Source organism: Mytilus californianus, unplaced genomic scaffold (genome assembly GCF_021869535.1).
Source record: "Mytilus californianus isolate M0D057914Y unplaced genomic scaffold, xbMytCali1.0.p SCAF_1, whole genome shotgun sequence".
Lineage (NCBI taxonomy): Eukaryota > Metazoa > Mollusca > Bivalvia > Mytilida > Mytilidae > Mytilus > Mytilus californianus.
In genome coordinates this window covers 101,673,850-101,692,596 of record NW_026262581.1, presented here as the reverse complement: position 1 = coordinate 101,692,596, position 18,747 = coordinate 101,673,850, and the positions used below count along the sequence as shown (strand labels likewise).

General features: G+C 31.5%; 1 protein-coding gene across 1 annotated transcript in view; it reads right to left on the bottom strand.

Annotated features, from left to right (window-relative positions):
• Window positions 1-263: 263 nt before the first annotated feature.
• LOC127738499 (uncharacterized) overlaps window positions 264-18,747 on the bottom strand; it is a 76,932-nt gene continuing 58,448 nt past the window's right edge. The window contains exons 30-41 of the mRNA XM_052249789.1: window positions 15,921-16,085; window positions 15,194-15,418; window positions 13,692-13,875; window positions 13,086-13,279; window positions 12,231-12,384; window positions 11,257-11,413; window positions 9,975-10,377; window positions 9,091-9,208; window positions 8,070-8,253; window positions 7,500-7,596; window positions 3,787-3,963; window positions 264-534 (exon numbers count right to left, since the gene is read on the bottom strand). Of these exons, the coding sequence (XP_052105749.1) occupies window positions 394-534; window positions 3,787-3,963; window positions 7,500-7,596; window positions 8,070-8,253; window positions 9,091-9,208; window positions 9,975-10,377; window positions 11,257-11,413; window positions 12,231-12,384; window positions 13,086-13,279; window positions 13,692-13,875; window positions 15,194-15,418; window positions 15,921-16,085 (2,199 nt within the window). The 3' untranslated portion in view covers window positions 264-393. The remainder of the gene's footprint in view (window positions 535-3,786; window positions 3,964-7,499; window positions 7,597-8,069; window positions 8,254-9,090; window positions 9,209-9,974; window positions 10,378-11,256; window positions 11,414-12,230; window positions 12,385-13,085; window positions 13,280-13,691; window positions 13,876-15,193; window positions 15,419-15,920; window positions 16,086-18,747) is intronic.

Sequence of the window (18,747 nt, the reverse complement as noted above, 5' to 3'; positions counted from 1 at the left end):
CTGATAATTTATTTTTTTGTTAGTGATGTGGGTAGGTTCATTTTCATATCAAAGACTTGACCATAATCTTTCTGACCAAGATTGATGATCCCATGTGAATGTACTTGCTAATTCCTTATTGTAAATTGTCAAATGATCAAGTATTCCATTGTATTTCAAAGATTAATGAACTAAAGTCATATCTTTAAGTTTGTGTCTCTTTATAGTGTTCATGATATCTAAGAGAAACCATGATCTAAAGTGAGATTGTTAATCACCACTGCTTTTTAAAACTCAATGAGATATTTAATACAAAACTGATCAAGTTCATAAAAAAATCAACAATCAATGTACAAATTAAACAACAAAATATACAATTCTCTGGATAACATTATTTTTCCAAACAAGCACCTCTTAGCAGTTCTTATTAAAGTAAGCTTGAGTCTGACAAATATGATGAATTAGTCCAACCATTCTCGTCTTTCTGTCCTTCTGCAGTAACATTAAATTAAATAAAGTTCCTTTTGTTGTAGACATTAGTTTTATGATGAAATCCTGCAATAAAAAGGAAAAGAAGAGATTTTGTGTTTTAATTCATCACATTAAAGTACAGTCTATCCAACTACATTTTTTTCATAGGAATACAATGAATGACAATAAAATTGAGAATGGAAATGGGGAATGTGTCAAAGACACAACAACCCGACCAAAGAGCAGAAAACAGCCGAAGGCCACCAATGGGTCTTCAACACAGCGAGAAAATTTAAGCAGAGGAGGGCTTCAGCTGGCCCCTAAACAAAAATGTGTACTAGTTCAGTGAAAATGGACGTCACACTAAACTCCAAAACATATAAATAAACTAAAATTAACAAGAATGTGTCCATAGTACACGGATGCCCCACTCACACTATCATTTTCTATGTTCAGTGGACCGTGAAATTGGGGTCAAAACTCTAATTTGGCATTAAAATTAGAAAGATCATATCATAAGAAACATGTGTACAAAGTTTCAAGCTGATTGGACTTCAACTTCATCAAAAACTACCTTGACCAAAAACCTTATCCTGAAGCGGGACAGACGGACGGACAAACAAACGGACACACAGACCGAAAAACATAATGCCCCTAGGTGGGGCATAAAAAAACATACAAGACTAACAAAGGCCAGAGGCTCCTGACTTGGGACAGGCGCAAAAATGCGGCGGGGTTTAACATGTTTTGTGAGATCTCAACCCTCCCCCTATACCTCTAGCCAATGTAGAAAAAACAAACACACAGCAATACGCACAGTAAAACTCAGTTTAAAAGAAGTCTGAGTCTGATGTCAGAATAGGTAACAAAAGAAACTAAGCAAAATGACAATGATACATAAATTAACAAAGGACTACTTTAAATTCAGAAATTATTGCATGCATTTATTGTTGCGATTTTTGAAAAATTAACAAAAATGCGAGTTTAACTATTGCAAATTTCGGAAAAGCTACATACAGATATATGTATTTGATATCAGAATGCAACTTTTTATTATTGCGATACTCAAGTATTCACGTTATTCGCATTTATAAAAACCTCGCAATAATTTCTGAATTTACAGTACTAGCAGTTACTGACATGCCAGCTCCAGAACTCAATTAAACTGATTGAAAGATTATGTCTTCATCATATGAAAATCAAGCACAATCCCTCTTCTGGATAGCTTTTGAGGTGAATGCCGACATTTTTGTGCTTTTTATAGAATATTACCATAAAAGATTGGATGTGAAATACCTGAATGTATAAGATGTCTGCATGTTGATTTATATTTACGACTGATGTCCTGGTATGATGATAAAATTTAGTAAATGTTTTGACTAGTTTGTGATATTGAAAACCCTGGTGTAATAATTTTTCAGTAATACAGAGATTTCTTTCTTTAAAATCAAATACATTGTTATATACATAAGTGAATTGAACAAGTTGAGATATATAAACACCATAAGATGGTGACAAGGGAACGTCACCATCTAAAAATGGATAATTAACAATAGGAAATGAAAAATCACCTCTTTTATCATAAATTTTGGTATTAAGCTTCCCGTTAAAGATATAGATATAAGATCCAGGAAAGGGCAGTGTTCATTGTTAGTATTAGCTTTATTTAAAGTCAGTTCAGCAGGATAAATCTCTTTAGTGTACATACTGAAGTCTTCATTATTGAGAGCCAATATATCATCCAAATATCTAAAAGTGTTATTAAATTTTTGTATCAGATGTTGTTTCGATGGGTCTTTGCTGATTTTAGTCATAAATTGTAACTCATAACAATACAGAAACAGGTCCGCAATAAGTGGTGCACAGTTAGTGCCCATTGGAATTCTGATAACTTGACAATATACAGAATCTCCATAGCGAACAAAAAGGTTATTTAGTAAAAATTCAAGGGCAGTTATCGTTTCAAAGCAGGTCCAATTGACATAGTTCTTTTGTTTGTTGTTACTAAAAAATGACCTAAAAGAGTTTGAACATATATATTTGCATTCTGACTTTTTAAATGCCCATTTAATTAGGTGTGTGAATTTTTTTTTAATAAAATTATGAGGCAAAGTGGTATATAGGGTAGAAAAATCAAAACTTTGAACAGATTCCAAAACACCAATATAAGCATGCAATTTATCAAGTATATCCAACAAATTTTTGACACTCCAAAAGTAATTAATTCCACTATTTTCAAAGGCCTTATTTGAACAATTTATTACCAGGTTTTTGATTGTACCAAGTGTACTAGTAAGTAGAATAGACAGTTTAGTAGTGGAACAATGGCTTGAAGACAAAATAAATCTATATTTGGAAGGTGTTTTGTGAGCTTCATAAGCCAGTACATAGTTGGAACTTTCATTGTATTTGGTTCTGCTTGTAAAGAGGTAGCTCAAAGTTTATGTTTGTTACAGATGTCAATTTCCGAAAAATGGAGTCAGTTGGAATGTAGGTGAATTCGTGAATAGGTGAATGCATGTTCTTTATTAATTGTGCTTATTGGCATGAAAACATAAAAGACTACTTTCTTAACAATCAAACAATTTTATGATTGTCAGTTTTATTCTCGAGGAAACTGGTGTACACAAAACATATTTGGGTAGTGAGAGACAAAAACTATAACCTACAAGTAAATCAGGTGCACCTAAGCAAGACTCAATCATATACTGAACTGAAGACCAGTTTGGAGGGATCTGAACATGTACAATTAGGGGCTAATGATATGTCTAGCTTCAGAAAATTTCAGTCGTTCACAGATTTCTACAGAAACTACAGGATAGTTGGTGTTGTCTTTTACCAATTAATGTATTCAGAATTATATTTCTATCTCAAGTATTTTTAAAGAATGGTATTTTAACAGCAGCTTATGTCAATTTCTATGCTTTGCTTAGCACAATTAAATGCATTAGACTGCATACAAAAGCACTATGAAAAGCACAAATATGGGGGAGGGCAAGATTTTATGTTTGCTACTCTCAATTTCAAGTAAAACAATTGTAAAGTTGGTAATTATTGAAATATATCTTTCAATAAGCATTTAATTGATTTGCCCTGTTGACCTTTTTTTAAACATTTTTAACATTTTTTTCTATTGAAAAAATTATGTCCAATCAAAATCATGTTCCACCACTGAAATGCACAATTGATGTTGCACAAAACCTAGATATTTAACTGAGACAATCTTTTTGGTTTCCAAATCCCTCATATTTGTAGGCTGCTATAATATGATAATATCAACAAAAAATTTTAATTAACATTCTTACAGAGTATGCTAACTTTGTCATATTAACTTACCTGTGGAAGATCTCTTGTTTCATCCAGTATACTGTTAAATGATACAATTCTCTGATCCCAGTCTATCCCTACCAACCCTTTATATTTAAGGATTGTATACTTTGATATGATATTTAGAATAATATTGTTTGCAACATAATGGTCTTTCAGATTGTTGTATTCCTCCTCTGATAAATCCTGAAATACAGTGTAATTATCAATTTTTCTGATAAAATTCTTAATACCAGTGGTGCTTAACCCATTATAAAATAACATAAAAAAGGTACATGTTCTGTTTCCTAATCTGCTAAAAACACCAAATATTCAATCTTATACCAAGTAGTATTCCTTTATTTCTGTTATTAAAGAACTAGGAAAGGAAGGTGCTACTTTTTCACAAGGAAACTTAGTTACTAAATTAGAGAAGTATGGCAGGAGACTGTCATCAGTTTCCATGCATTAACTTATGAACCGTTCAACAACTGCTTTTCAAATTTTAATATATTGATTCTAATGACAAAGTGGAGGCCAAGTTTGATATTGGAGATATTCACTTTTACCGTTCATGTCGTTTCCATTCAATAACCTATGATTTTAAAATTATAATATGTTGTTACTGATGACAAAATGGAGGTCAAATTAAATATTGATAGTTTTCACTTTTACTCTTCAGGAGTTATGGTCCTTGATCTATAGGAAAATGTCACTTTATTTTGTTTCTGTGCCTTTACTTATGAAAGACTTGACCAATGCTTTTAAACTTTAAATAGGTTGTTACTGGTCCAAGGACACAGTTATCGTCCTTAGATTTTCGTTGTCTACAAATATAGTCCATAGTGTGGACAGTGTATAACTTGCAATTTTTTTTCATACACTTTCCAAATTTATTTCTTTATATTTTTTGCATGAAATATTAAGTAAGGGGATGAAGTTACATGTTAAAAAAATTTGGGTGCTGAATCTTTATGTTAAGAAGTGATTTGGTCCAGTTAAAAAAGGTCAAAAACTAGTATGTCTGAAGCTGTCAAACTGAATTTTAGACCCCCTTAACATAGAATTGTCAATATTTTGAGTTAGAGCTGGTAGACTTTTCTATAATTTTGATATTATTTGTCTCAATAGTAGTACACTACACTGTAAAAATCTTTTTGAGATAGAGCAGGTGTGATTTTTTTAATTTGACTTTATTGTCTAAAAGAAATGCACTACGAAATAACTGTGTTCTTGGGCCTACTGATGAAAAAATGGTGTTTAAGTTTAATATTGATGATTTCCATTTTTGTTGTTCAGGAGTTCTAGTCCCTGACAGATTGGAAAATAGGCATAGGATGTGGCAAATTAAAATAGCCTGAAAGCACCATTGAAAATACAGAAAACCCAGTTTGCTGTCAATTTGACAGCTCTTTCCTTCATTAATTTTTCTAGTCATTTATTATATTCTTTAAGAGATCAAAGTTAAGGAAAAAAGTATCATACTTTTACTGTTCTGGTACTCCAATGTCACAATATCATTAAAATTGGGTAGTTCTAGGTGTAATACCACCAAATCATAGTATGTCACATCCGGTTGCATACAAAAAAGGGTTGAAAAAAAATATTCCCTTGAATTTGACAGTTGTAGGAAATTAATCCTACATTTCATTGCAGTAAAAAAAATCTGAGTCATAAACATATATCTTGGGTGTTCAAAGCACTATTATTTTTTATTTGGTTTTTCTATAGAATATTTTGGAAACTTGAGGTTACATGGTTAGTACTTACTAAAGCTTGTACACAGGAAAAAAAGGGGTGAAAATTTGATTGGTTAACTTCCAGTGATGGTTATTTTCTTATACGCAATGAAATGTTATGTGCAATTTTGTCTATAGTACTGGACAGGATAAAACTTTACTCATGCCAAGTATATCTTTATTTGAAACAAAGATAAATTCTGCACAATTTTTTAGAAAAGTGCAAATTCAACAAATACCAATAGGGGAAAAACAATGGTGGTATTACACCTATTATGGGAAGCTGCACATGCACCTTTGACCTTGTGTGTACTCTCATTTGTTAAAATTTCATGCTATTTAAGTGAAATATTACAAAAATGAAATATTCTGAGTGGATTGAGTCTCAAAAACACATTTTATGAGAAAATTGCCTTGAAATAGGACTCTACCATGAATATTAGTAGACAGAGCAAGCCATACTCTGTGTTTTGGGAGCTTTTGCTGACTTTTTCTCCTTTATCTTATATTTTGCTATAACAGAAAACTGTTTCCTAAGTAATACCTTAATAAATATACAGTTATAAGTAAATGAAATTATTTTTGAAGCAGTAACAAAAATTATCCACTAAAAGGGAAGCTTTTTATGTCCCACTCTGGAGCGCGGCGTAAATTTAAGTTTTACATAAGGACTTATTGAAACCTCCATGGAGTCAGTAAACTTTTATATGGATAGTTCATTCAGCTTGAATACTTCAATTACTCTTTTATTATAAAATTTAGATTTATTGGCCTAAAAAGTTGAAATTTTGAGGAAATGAGAGGTATAAACGGAGCAAAAGGGACCTTATAATGAAAACAAAGAGGTACGTTAGTGGTATTTATCATCCTGGAGTCATCTTTTGTATCATATTCAACTGTCTGTAGGCAGATGATATGAATTTTTGACCATTGGTCCACACTATATTCTATCATGATGCGGCTTGATTTGGATTTTTCGAAGAAATTTTGCTTGAATCGCTGTAGATGTCGTCTAATATTATACTGGTTTTTTCTCAAACAATTGAACTGATCATGACAAAACTTGACAGTAATGCTTGAAATAACCAGTATTACAAAGGAAAAAAAATCACATTCAGTTTATTCAACAATAAAGTCTTCTTTAGGTGTAACACCACCAAATCATAGAATGTCACATCTGGTTGCATACTAAAAAGGGTCGAAAAAAAATATTCCCTTGAATTTGACAGTTGCAGGAAATTAATCCTACATTTCATTGCAGTAAAATAATTCTGAGTCATAAACATATATCTTGGGTGTTTCAAAGCACCATTATTTTTTTATTTGGTGTTTCTATAGAATATTTTGGTAACTTGAGGTTACATGGTTACTAAAGCTTGTACACAGGAAAAAAAGGGTTGAAAATTTGATTGGTTAACTTCCAGTGATGGTTATTTTCTTATATGTAATGAAATGTTATTTGCAATTTTGTCTATAGTACTGGACAGGATAAAACTTTACTCATGCCAAGTATTTCTTTATTTGAAACAAAGATAAATTCTGCATAATTTTTTGAAAAGTGCAAATTTTACAAAGACTAATAGGGGAAAAACAATGGTGGTATTACACCTTCTAAAAAATTTGAAAGAAAAATTTTGAAAATGATAATTTTGGAACGGTTTTAAACAAAGTAAAATATATACCCATGTACACGTAATTTTTGGTAAAAAATGGAGACCCTGGTGGATGTCAGTAAAATTTCAGGTGAGTGGGTAAATTTTCGGGTGTTACCTGAAATTGGGTCAGTTGACAGGTATACCAAAGATGAATAAAATGGCAATGCATGACATACATTAAGTAAGGGCCATGGCTCAAAGGGCACTATGGGACAGTATCAAAAAAATTATGATGGATGTCCTAAAATGGTCATTGTTCCCTCAATACAACATTTACCATTGATAAACTATCTCATACCACATTTTGGAGTTCATCTCAGATGAGATGTCACTGTGTATACATACATACCTGTCCATCTTTGATGATTGTCACAACCTTCTGTGAATGTAATCTGAATCCATGTTGTGTACCCTCCATGAGAACATGATGCAGAGGAACTGTATGGCTTTAATAGAGTGAATTTGTGATTAAACAATTTAAATATTAACTATATATAAATCAAATTGTGTATGAGAAGTTTAATAAGCAAATAAGTCTTGAAAATATTTCTTGCATGTTCAGCACAAGGCAATCACTGAAGCAATCTAAAACCAAAACGTATTGGCTACAGTTAAGGGACTAATCCTTTTTATCAAACCTTGTATCAGTATCTCTGTACTCCTATACTACAATCGTAATTTTCCATTGTGTTATATCACAATAGGTTATATTATCCAAATGAAATTTAAAAGCAGATTGAAGTCCGTGTGTTATGATTCTATACAAAATGCAGTTTCTTTCTGTCCTGAATCTGGAGATAACAAAGCAAACAGATTTGTATTGCTAAATACAAACCAACAGCCATGTTATGGAGTTGCATTAGAATAAAAGAATTCAATTATAATTTTTTTTTTCAATTTTTGCTTGTTTTTCACTTACCTGTCAAACTGTATGAATGTCAATTTTACATCAGTTTGATCACAGGTCTGCAGATATTTTACAAGTATTTCAATGCAAGGTAAACAGAAATCATTGCTTTCCTCCTTATACAGAACAATAACAATATCTAAGAGGGCTTTGGATGGGATTTCCTCTGTTGATTGATAAATCTGTTTACATACATCTAAAACAATAAAATTCTTTACCATTACACCTTCTGTTCTGATTTTTTAAACATTAACTTACGATAATGTCAGCCAGCATTAACAGTAATACTGCCTCTATGTTGCAGTTTGCCATCACTATGTATTTCTAATTATCTCCCCTTAAAGATGACTGACTGAAATAAGGTTGCTCCTTATACATCAATAAATGCTTTACTTTTTGTGTAATGTTTTATTGAAGGCCATTTTCCATTATAATACCTGACAAAGTTACTATTTCAGAAAATAATCTGGTAACAAACTTGCACTTTCAAAAACCTGTTTACATTTGTTGTGTTAACCTGTAATACCACTGTTAAAACTTCACTTGAATCAAAAGTATTAAATTAAGGTACAAAAGTCGTTTTTTTCGCAGATAAACCACTCTAACTATGGAGAAATATTGAAAAAAATATTTTTAATTATAAATTTGGTAACAATAAATCTATCATTGAAAGAGAAGAAATTTCTTGTGCGTAAATTTTGTTGAAACACATAAAAAATCTGCTTTAAACAAGGAATTATTTGAACCTGGAATAATTTTGAATTCTGGAAAATTGATTAGAAATGTATGATGAAAACTAACCCAACTAAATAGGGTTAGCCATGCGCGCATGGCTAAGGTTAATTTCACTTTCACTATCATTTCAGTATGAACTAACTAACCCCCCTTAGCCATGCGCGCATGGCTAACTATTTAGTTGGGTTAGTTTTCATCATAAATTTCTCATCAATTTTCCAGAATTAAAAATTATTCCAGATTCAAATAATTCCTTGTTTTTATCAAATCTAAACATTTAAAGAAAGCCAAGTCTTACCTAGCTGTTGTGATGGTTCTACTGTTATTCCCACTATATCACACTTAGATATATAAGCATGAACTGATGGACATATTGCACTTGGCATACAACTTTTCACTCTTTCTTGACATGATTTCTGTAACCAAGAAAAATAATAATCAAGTGTACGTTTTTTTTAATTTTCATATCTTTTCAGGCTTTTGTATATAAGTTAAAGTTTGGACGATGAAATGTCCAGCATCCTCTGGGGAGAGAAGATATTTGAAAATAATGGCATTACACAACAACGTTTCAAATGCACATACTTAAAACATTAATTTTCCTTTATGTTATGTTGTTGCCTTAACCTCTAATTTTAGGATTTTAAATGAGGGGCGTAAAGGGGGGTATCTGCACGGAAGAACGCGAAATAAAATTGCCATTTCACGATGAACGAACAATTAAAAATTTCTTGCAAGTTGATCTTTTTACCGATTTCTCAAAAAAACGGTTAATAACGAACTTTTTTCACGACTGCACATGAAATAAAAATGGCATAACACGTTTCACGAAAATAACCCTTTACCACCCTCTTAAATGATTTCTCAGGAAGCACTATTCCATGTCTTAAAGAAATTGAATTTAAAAATCATGCTTAAATATTTTTTTGATGATGCTATTCAATAACCCTGACCTTTATAGTCAGCTATTTAGGGTTCATTTTGCTGGAAAGAAATAACTTGAACTGTGTCTAGAAGAGTGTTACTGTCACACAAATCATTTGAATAAAAATAATAAATTTGCTTTAAAAGTTTCAATGATTTTTTAGGGGATCAAATATGGGTATGACCCCCCCCGCCCCCTTTCACCCCCTCATTTGTTACAATGAGAAGTCTATGTTTTGTTGTACTACTATGACTTACAAGAAATGGAGTAACATCCACCTTTCCGAAACATACAGCCAATGGCGAATCTACATCAGTAAATAATGTCATACAATTCTGGGTTATGTCATCACAAGCTTTAACCTGACTAAGCATACCCGTAGATGTTGACTGACAGAACTTGGATGTCTTCAGTTCATATCCAGAAACAAACTGGTCAACGCTTGGACTGACTAAACTTTCTGGCCTCTGGAAATCATTTCCTATTTCTCCATCGTTATTTCCTAGCAGTCCAATAGTTTGATTTTTATGATGTTTCAGTTTGAAGTTACAATGTGAATTGTTTATGTCACAGGAAATGGTGATACCATCACCAAGGGAAATAACTCTTGACACGCTTTTCTTTATAATCTTCATTTCATCAGTTTCATAAGGTAATTTTCTGTAAAAAAGAAAAGGGGGGAGATGTAAAAATGTAAAAACATATTCAAAACAAAACAACAATGCATATACCAACAAAGTCACTGATGTATATAACATTACAGGCATTATGGAGGCTGAACATTTTTGTTTAATGATAAATTTAAATGTACATAAAACTTTGTAGTAAATAAAAATGAAGCAATTTCAGTATATAATACAGGGTATTTTAAGATGCCTGTTACAGCTAAACTAAATGCCAGCATCATCTAACAGAATTTCATAATGTCCTTAACCATGAAAACTGTTATCAAATTGTTCAAATATATAAAGTGGCTAAAAATCCCTTTCAGAAATTAAAATAATAACTTAATAGATTTTAATATGAAAATATCATCTAATTGAAATAACAATCATGGTTTAAATCTCATCTGTACTGGGTTGAATGGCTGCAGTAAATTGGAAAAAAAATATATTTATTTAATTAATATTTGATACATCTTGAATGTTTACCACAACATTTCAATAAAAGAACACTTTGAAACTTTTACATTTTTGCTAAGTTTAAAGAAATTTCAAGTAGTAATATTGGTAGGAAACTGAAGAATTGAAATAAAGAATACTCCTATTAGTGTCTTATTTTTAAAAAAAATTTCGTAATTTATTTGTGAAATATAAACCATCGAAATATTCAATGCCATGGTATTTATTTTAGCCTTAATTAGCATAGGTAACCATGAATTAGTTATTCTGTTTAAATCCCACTTTTCACAGATATAATTAAATAACTAGACAGTACTTTAGTCAGGTAAAATGTTGTTTACAACAAACTATGAACTTACACAGGTGTGTTGCTGACAACAAACTATGAACTTACACTATCAACAAACTATGAACTTACACTGGTGTGTTGCAACTGTTAATAAAAACCTGGCCTCCACTGTAAATTGTTACCATTGATTTTTTAGTTACAACTGTAACTCCTTCTCTTGAATACACCACTGCAAAGTGACCATGTTTAATGTCTGCTGCCATTAAGTGTGGGCATGTGCTGTCACCTGAAATATACAAAAATTTAAACTTAGTAAAGGACAAGTGCTCTCCCCTTACATCAAATGTTAGCCTTTTATCTTTAACAATTTATAGCTAATACAGCATTCAATGACTTCTTGAAGTTGAGTTTACAAGTCATTCAGCCCAGTATAGACATGAATTTTCCTCATCCAATAAAAACAAATCTCTCATCTAAATTTGTTTGAAAGGTAGATCGCATTTTTTTCTGAAAATTTTCTGATGTACTTCCTTGACTTCAATCAATATCAACAACACATTTTCTGGACCCAACATTAAGACCACATCTTATTTTCAACACTGGGTTACAGAACTTTGAGAGCTCAGTAGGTGACCAACGTAAGGTCCTACCCAACACAACAGTTTTTTCCAGCGGCAGTTAAAATTTTCATCCTTACATCCTGGTCCACTCACTTTATGTACTTTTATCTCTGTAAGTATGCTTTCTGTTTGCACTCCTAAAACTGAAGACTAGAATGTGGCTCTCATAGAGCCAAAAAATGCAGCAACATATTGTTGCAATCCCAAGATGATCTGTCACCATTATGAAATATGAAATGTATACAGGCATTACTCTTCAAAATCCAATCAAATATAACGAAGAAATACTTTATTGTATATTTTTTAAAATATCTTGGTACACTTTCTAAAATTTTACAATTTCTAAAAAATTTTGTGTTTACTTTTCATTGCAAAAATCTTGCTATTGCTTTGATAAATGTTTGCTCAAATCATTATCAATAATATCATACCTATATAGAAATAATGCTTTGGGAAAACAATTATTCTATAAGAAACACCAACCTTTGGTCTGAAATAACTTTCCATCAAATGTGAGGACTTCACTGCTATCATATATCAAGGCTGTATGTGTATCTTTGTCTTCAGGCTGAGATGCTAGCCTTGATTTAATAAAACCTAGTATGTACTTTTCTCCTGTTGTCAATCCTGGGATAGCCTGTTAGAGAAAAAGTTTTTAACAATCATGACAATATATTTAAGAAGAAATAACATTTGTATTGAAGTCAAAAGCACACTGAAACAAAAATTAAAACATCACTGGATGTCAGAAAAAAAAAAATTAAACAATTGAAAAGACCAAACTGTTTCGCTATTTCATTGAAGCACTTATAAAGAAGAAATAATTGACAGTTATTTTATATTTTCGCTCAGTTCAATTTTTCATATTTTAACCTTTATCTAATTATTTATCAAATGTTGTGCTATAAATACATCTTTAACTAGGTCAGTTTTACAAAATGCTTGACATTGTCAGTTTATAGTATGTCACTCATTTGTGTCTGTTGTTAAGGGTCTCATACAATATTTTGTCAGTCAGAACCAATCATTGTTGCCATTTTGAAGTCAGACTGTTGATCTTAAACATTGAGGTTGGGTTATAATTAAAATTTATTTCCATACCTCCCTTTTTAATACTTTCAAATCAAAAGTTTTAATTGTATGAATGAAACAGTTTTATAATAAACTCACATATAAGTTAAATAAAAATTCATCTGCAAACTTTAAATTGCACTTTTTTTCTTTCATTTTACTCATTTAAGCCATTAATTGCATCAAAATGCTTGTTCACTGCATTAGAAAAACAACATTTGCTCTACCTAGTCTATCAATTGTTTTGGTTATCTGCCAAATACATACCAAAAAATGCTTCCATTTGAAAATCAATGGCTGTATAAACGATATCTTATTTGTCTTCATTGCTTCATATAAATGTGGTTTCATTTTCTTAGTTACAATATCTTTAATCAATAGTGGAGGCTCAGTCAGCAAGGTAGATAGGCAATACAACATTCTGGACTCCAACTTTGTTATGATTCCTATTAACTTTTCTCCTGCAGAACAAAAAGATATAAATTAGCTCACATCTTAAAATATTTTCTCCAGCAAATATTTAAATAATTTAAAGGATATGATATTAATTGTAGGAAAAACTTTCCACTTAGCATTATATACAGTGTATAATGTCATCTATACAGTGTATAATGTCATCTAAACACTTCATAAAAGATAACCTTCTTACGTTCAAATTTATATTATATTTTTACCATTTAGCAAGCAAATTAACCAAAACTTTAAACATGCAATCTACTATGGCAAGAATGTGTTGCTGTCACAACCTTCAAAATTTTTTCTTTAAAATCAGTACATGTGACTGTGTTTTAAACTTAAATAAAATTTGCCAGTAAGATGGACAACATCCATAACAATCATCCCTTTAATTGTGGGATTATCTAAGCACCTTACCAAATAAATTCATTCTTCTATCGTCATTCTGGATTCTTTCTCCTTTTTCTATCCCAGCAGAGATTTGATTGGCTGCTGTTGGTTTTCCCTGAAGTGTTACAGCTATCATTCTTTTCATGTTAGAAGGCAAAGGCAAATAATGGAAAACAGGAACAGCAACTCTGGAAATCACATGACCAACCGTCTGGAAAATATGCAGTCCTCATTAAATACTTGTATTGTAAAACAGATGCTCACAAAGGACTGCACTGCTCATAGCTCACCTTGATTAATTACTTCTTTTTTTATACATTTTACATTAGATTTACATAAAGCGAGGAGTAAAATATTTACAAATGGCCCAGTATAATATTAAACTCAGTCCCCTATGTTTAAATGATCTCAAGTGATCACCAGTTCATAAATTGTAGTGTAGTGTAACTCCATCACATATGGACTATAAAGCTACAAACCATTTGATTGAAGCTATGTTGCAAAAACTGATAAATGGTTACTTAACAGTTGTAAAAAGACTAATCAACAAAAACAGAATTATGTCTATTGGAAGTTTGACTTATATAAAATTGAGAATGGAAATGGGGAATGTGTCAAAGAGACAACAACCCGACCATAGAACAGACAACAGCAGAAGGTCACCAACAGGTCTTCAATGCAGCGAGAAATTCCCGCACCCGGAGGCGTCCTTCAGCTGGCCCCTAAACAAATATATATACTAGTTCAGTGATAATGAACGCCATACTAAACTCCAAATTGTACACAAGAAACTAAAATTAAAAATAAGACAAGACTAACAAAGGCTAGAGGCTCCTGACTTGGGACAGGCGCAAAAATGCGGCGGGGTTAAACATGTTTATGAGATCTCAACCCTCCCCCTATACCTCTAGCCAATGTAGAAAAGTAAAATTATATAAATTGATGTGAAATTTCTCCTGATGTGTGCAAGTAAAATTAGAAGAATGAGAGTTAGTTATCTTTTTTTCAGTATATCAATGCAATAATTACTGTAAATTCAGAAATTATTGCGAAAAATGTGACAGGGCTATAATCGCAATAATCTAAACTTGCATTTGAAATTTTTTATATAATTTAAACTGGATTTTTCTCAATATTGCAAAAATTAAAATCGCATTTTAGTCTAAAATGACAAAATCGCAATAATAAATGCACGCAATAATTTCTGAATTTACAGTAGTCTAACAATTACAGCAATTGAAAAAAGATCTGGTCTAAAGTTATTTTCTAAATGTTAATTTAGAATATATACGGTGAACTCATTATTTTTTGTTGGGTACTTACTTTTGAGGATTTCATTTGTAAAAGTTAACCACAAATTGTATGAACAAATTTTTTTTTCTAAAGGCTTATATGCAGAATTAGTTGAAATATGATATCAAGTATCATTGAAAAAACATTTTTTCCTCATTCCATATAATAAATTAGTACATGTAGCCAAGAAAAATTAATGCATCCCCAGTTCTACATTTACCTTGAGAATGTGTTACCTTGTTAACAAATGGAATCATCATAGACATTATACTTTTCTCTAGGTTCCTCTCAAGTACAATGCTAGCATCAGATAAGGCATTTGCCAACTTTTGTTTCTTGGCTTTCAAGATAGCTACTATTTTACGTGTAAACAATGGATTCCACTGAATTGTACTCTTTTGACTTGAACTTCCAACCAATTCATTTAACCATGAGAGGAAAAACATCTTAGGTCTGCTAGGCTGAAGGAAAGAATTGTTTTTCAATCACTTGCATGCAAGGAAATAAATAACTCTGTTTCTCTCATGTGGTAAAATACATAACTGTTACAATTTATGCAGTACAAAATGATTACGTAATGAAAGTAAAGGAAAGCATTCTTATAAATTGACAATTTGGCTACTAAATTATAATCAATTAGAAAAGACCACATTTCCCAGGACCGTTTCCACTGTTGCATGAACCTGTGGATTATAACTATACAAAGTTATGTCACACACTTGATGTGGATCAGCTGCCACTATTTTTTCTTTTCATAATTTTGACATCATTCTTCCAAGTGATCATTTAATTCCCAAAGATACTGAATAAATTTATCCTATCCTCATCCCAGATTAATCAAAAGATAAAATAATTTGTGAACTAATGACCAGAGATGTCTTTCAGTTTTAAAATTACTTAAAATGTCATCTAAGGAGCACAATTAAAATACCATATGCAGTGTGTATTAAGCAACTACTGTACCATTTTGATAGAGAATGAAGTATCTATAGTCCAAGGACTCATTATCACTGTGTCAATGTAGTATTCTGTATGATTCCTGGTCAGTTTAACATTCATTCCTGATTTGGCTTTCTTTGATAATACTATTTGATTGGAAAAATTAGTCATTCCATACAGGTAAGGATGCTAATAAGACAGAATAAATAATCATAGAAAACTTTGTATTTATCAATACAAACAAATTGTTCAGTTGTAGTTCTCCAGTCACTTTGTTTGTAACAAAAGAACATACACATTTTTCTTGTCAGGACATTTTATAGCTCAATAAACAAGATGGGTTTTTCTCATTGTTGAAGGTAGTATGGTGACCTATAATTGCTTACATTTTTTTTCATTTAAACTCTGGTACTTAGTTCTCTCATTGGAAACCATACTACATCCTCTTATTTTCACATAAATCCTACATCCACTTTTAACCCTAAAAGAAGAGAATATACGAGATTGGTTGGCTTCGTTCCTTTTGAAGAAGGAATAATACACAACAAAGGATAACAGGAATCACCAGACAGTACAACAGACAACATCGATCGGCAACATCAGACTAAAAAAAAACCATACAAAGGCAGTTTAGATAAATTATATATTTTCATATAAGGAATGTAAACTGTGTTTATCCAGAAATTTAATATCATCACTGAAAAGTTGAGCTTCTTAATTCCTAGTTATTAATGGTTTTTCATAATAATTGACACTATTTGGATGCAACTGTGAAGACAACATCTTCAGAAATGTGATAAGAAGAGTAATTTGCTCATAACAAATAAGTAGGACATGATAACTGTTGAATTTAAGTTCATTTATACCTATAATTTTTATGGTAAATTTGCTGATTGCTGGATAAATAAACTAGAGGCTCTAAAGAGCCTGTGTTGCTCACCTTGGTCTATATGCATATTCAACAAAGTACACTCTCCAACATTGTAGACAAGAATAGAATTAATGATAAAAATCTTTGTTTTTTTTTTAATCTTATATTGCTGATCATTGAAGTCTGTTTAGTTTGTCTCTATCTTATTAAGCTTTTGCTCCAAACACAAAAGAGGGTAAATAAAATTTCCTAATTCAAGGGCAATAACTCCAATAAAGAGTAACAGTCTAAATATATCGGCAAAATTTGACTTGTTAGTAGGTCTCGTCTTGCTTATCATTTTTGATTATTTAAGTTTCTTATCATTTTTGATTATTTAAGTTTCTATCTATCTATCATAAATTTTATTATATAAGGCAAAACGCAAAAAAAAAATTGTAAAAATCGGCATCAAAGGGCAATAACTCTAATAAGGAGTCAACTGACAATTTCAACCATAAGACTGATTTATAGGCCTTGTCATTCTGATTATTTTTGCAATTTAAAGTTTCTCTATATCTATTATAATTTTCAACATAATAGGCAAAAATGAAACAAGAGGCTCTCAAGAGCCTGAATCGCTCACCTGCATTTCAGAGGAGAAGATTTTTAAATGTTAGCAAACTTGATGAACAAATTGTGTAAAATTGTCTTTAAAGGGCAATAACTCCTTAAGGGGTCAATTGACAATTTTGGTCATATTAACTTTTTTGTAGATCTTACTTTGCTGAACATTATTGCTGCTTACAGTTTATATATATCTATAATAATATTCAAAATAATAACAAAAAAACTGCAAAATTTTGTTAAAACTACAAATTCGGTGGCAGCAACCCAACAATGGAATGTTCGATTTGTCTGAAAATTTCAGAGCTGATAGATCTTGACCAACTGAACAATTTTACCCCATGTCACATTTGCTCTAAAAGATTTAGTTTTTGAGATATAAGCCAAAAACTGCATTTGACCCTTATGTTCTATTTTTAGCCATGGAGGCCATGTTTGTCGATGGATACGAACTTCAGATACAATTTATAAACAAGATACCCTAAGGAACATTTATTTAAAAGTTGAGGGTAATTGGCCCAGTAGTTTCAGATGAGAAGATTTTTAAATGTTAGCAAACTTGATGAACAAATTGTGTAAAATTGTCTTTAAAGGGCAATAACTCCTGAAGGAGTCAATTGACAATTATGGTCATATTAACTTTTTTGTAGATCTTACTTTGCAGAACATTATTGCTGCTTACAGTTTATATATATCCATAATAATATTCAAAATAATAACAAAAAACTGCAAAATTTTGTTAAAACTACCAATTCGGTGGCAGCAACCCAACAATGGGTTGTTTGATTCGTCTGAAAATTTCCACATGTCAGATTTGCTCTAAAAGCTTTAGTTTTTGAGATATAAGCCAAAAACTGCATTTGACCCCTATGTTCTATTTTTAGCCATGGCGGCCATGTTTGTCAATGGATCAAAACTTCGGATACAAATTATAAACTAGATACCCTAAGGAATATTTAGTTTAAGTTTGAAGGTATTTGGCCCAGTAGTTTCAGAGGAGAAGATTTTTGAAATAGTTTACGACTACAGACGACGATGACAGACGACGACGGACGCCAAGTGATGGCATAAGCTCACATGCGGCCCTTCGGGCCCCAGTGAGCTAAAAAGTGGTAAAATTTGTCATTCAAGGGAAATAACTCCTACAGGAAATCGTCTGACAGTTTTGATGTATATGGACAACTGGTAGAGCTCAACATTCTGAACAATTTTACTCGTTTCAGATTTCCTCTATTTATAATGGTTATCAGAATAATAGACAAAACTTGCATTTTAGCCCATATGTTCTATTTTTAGCCACGTCTGCCATCTTGGTTAGCAGGCGGGGTCATCAGACATTAAACTAAATACCCTAAGGATGATTGTGGCCAGGTT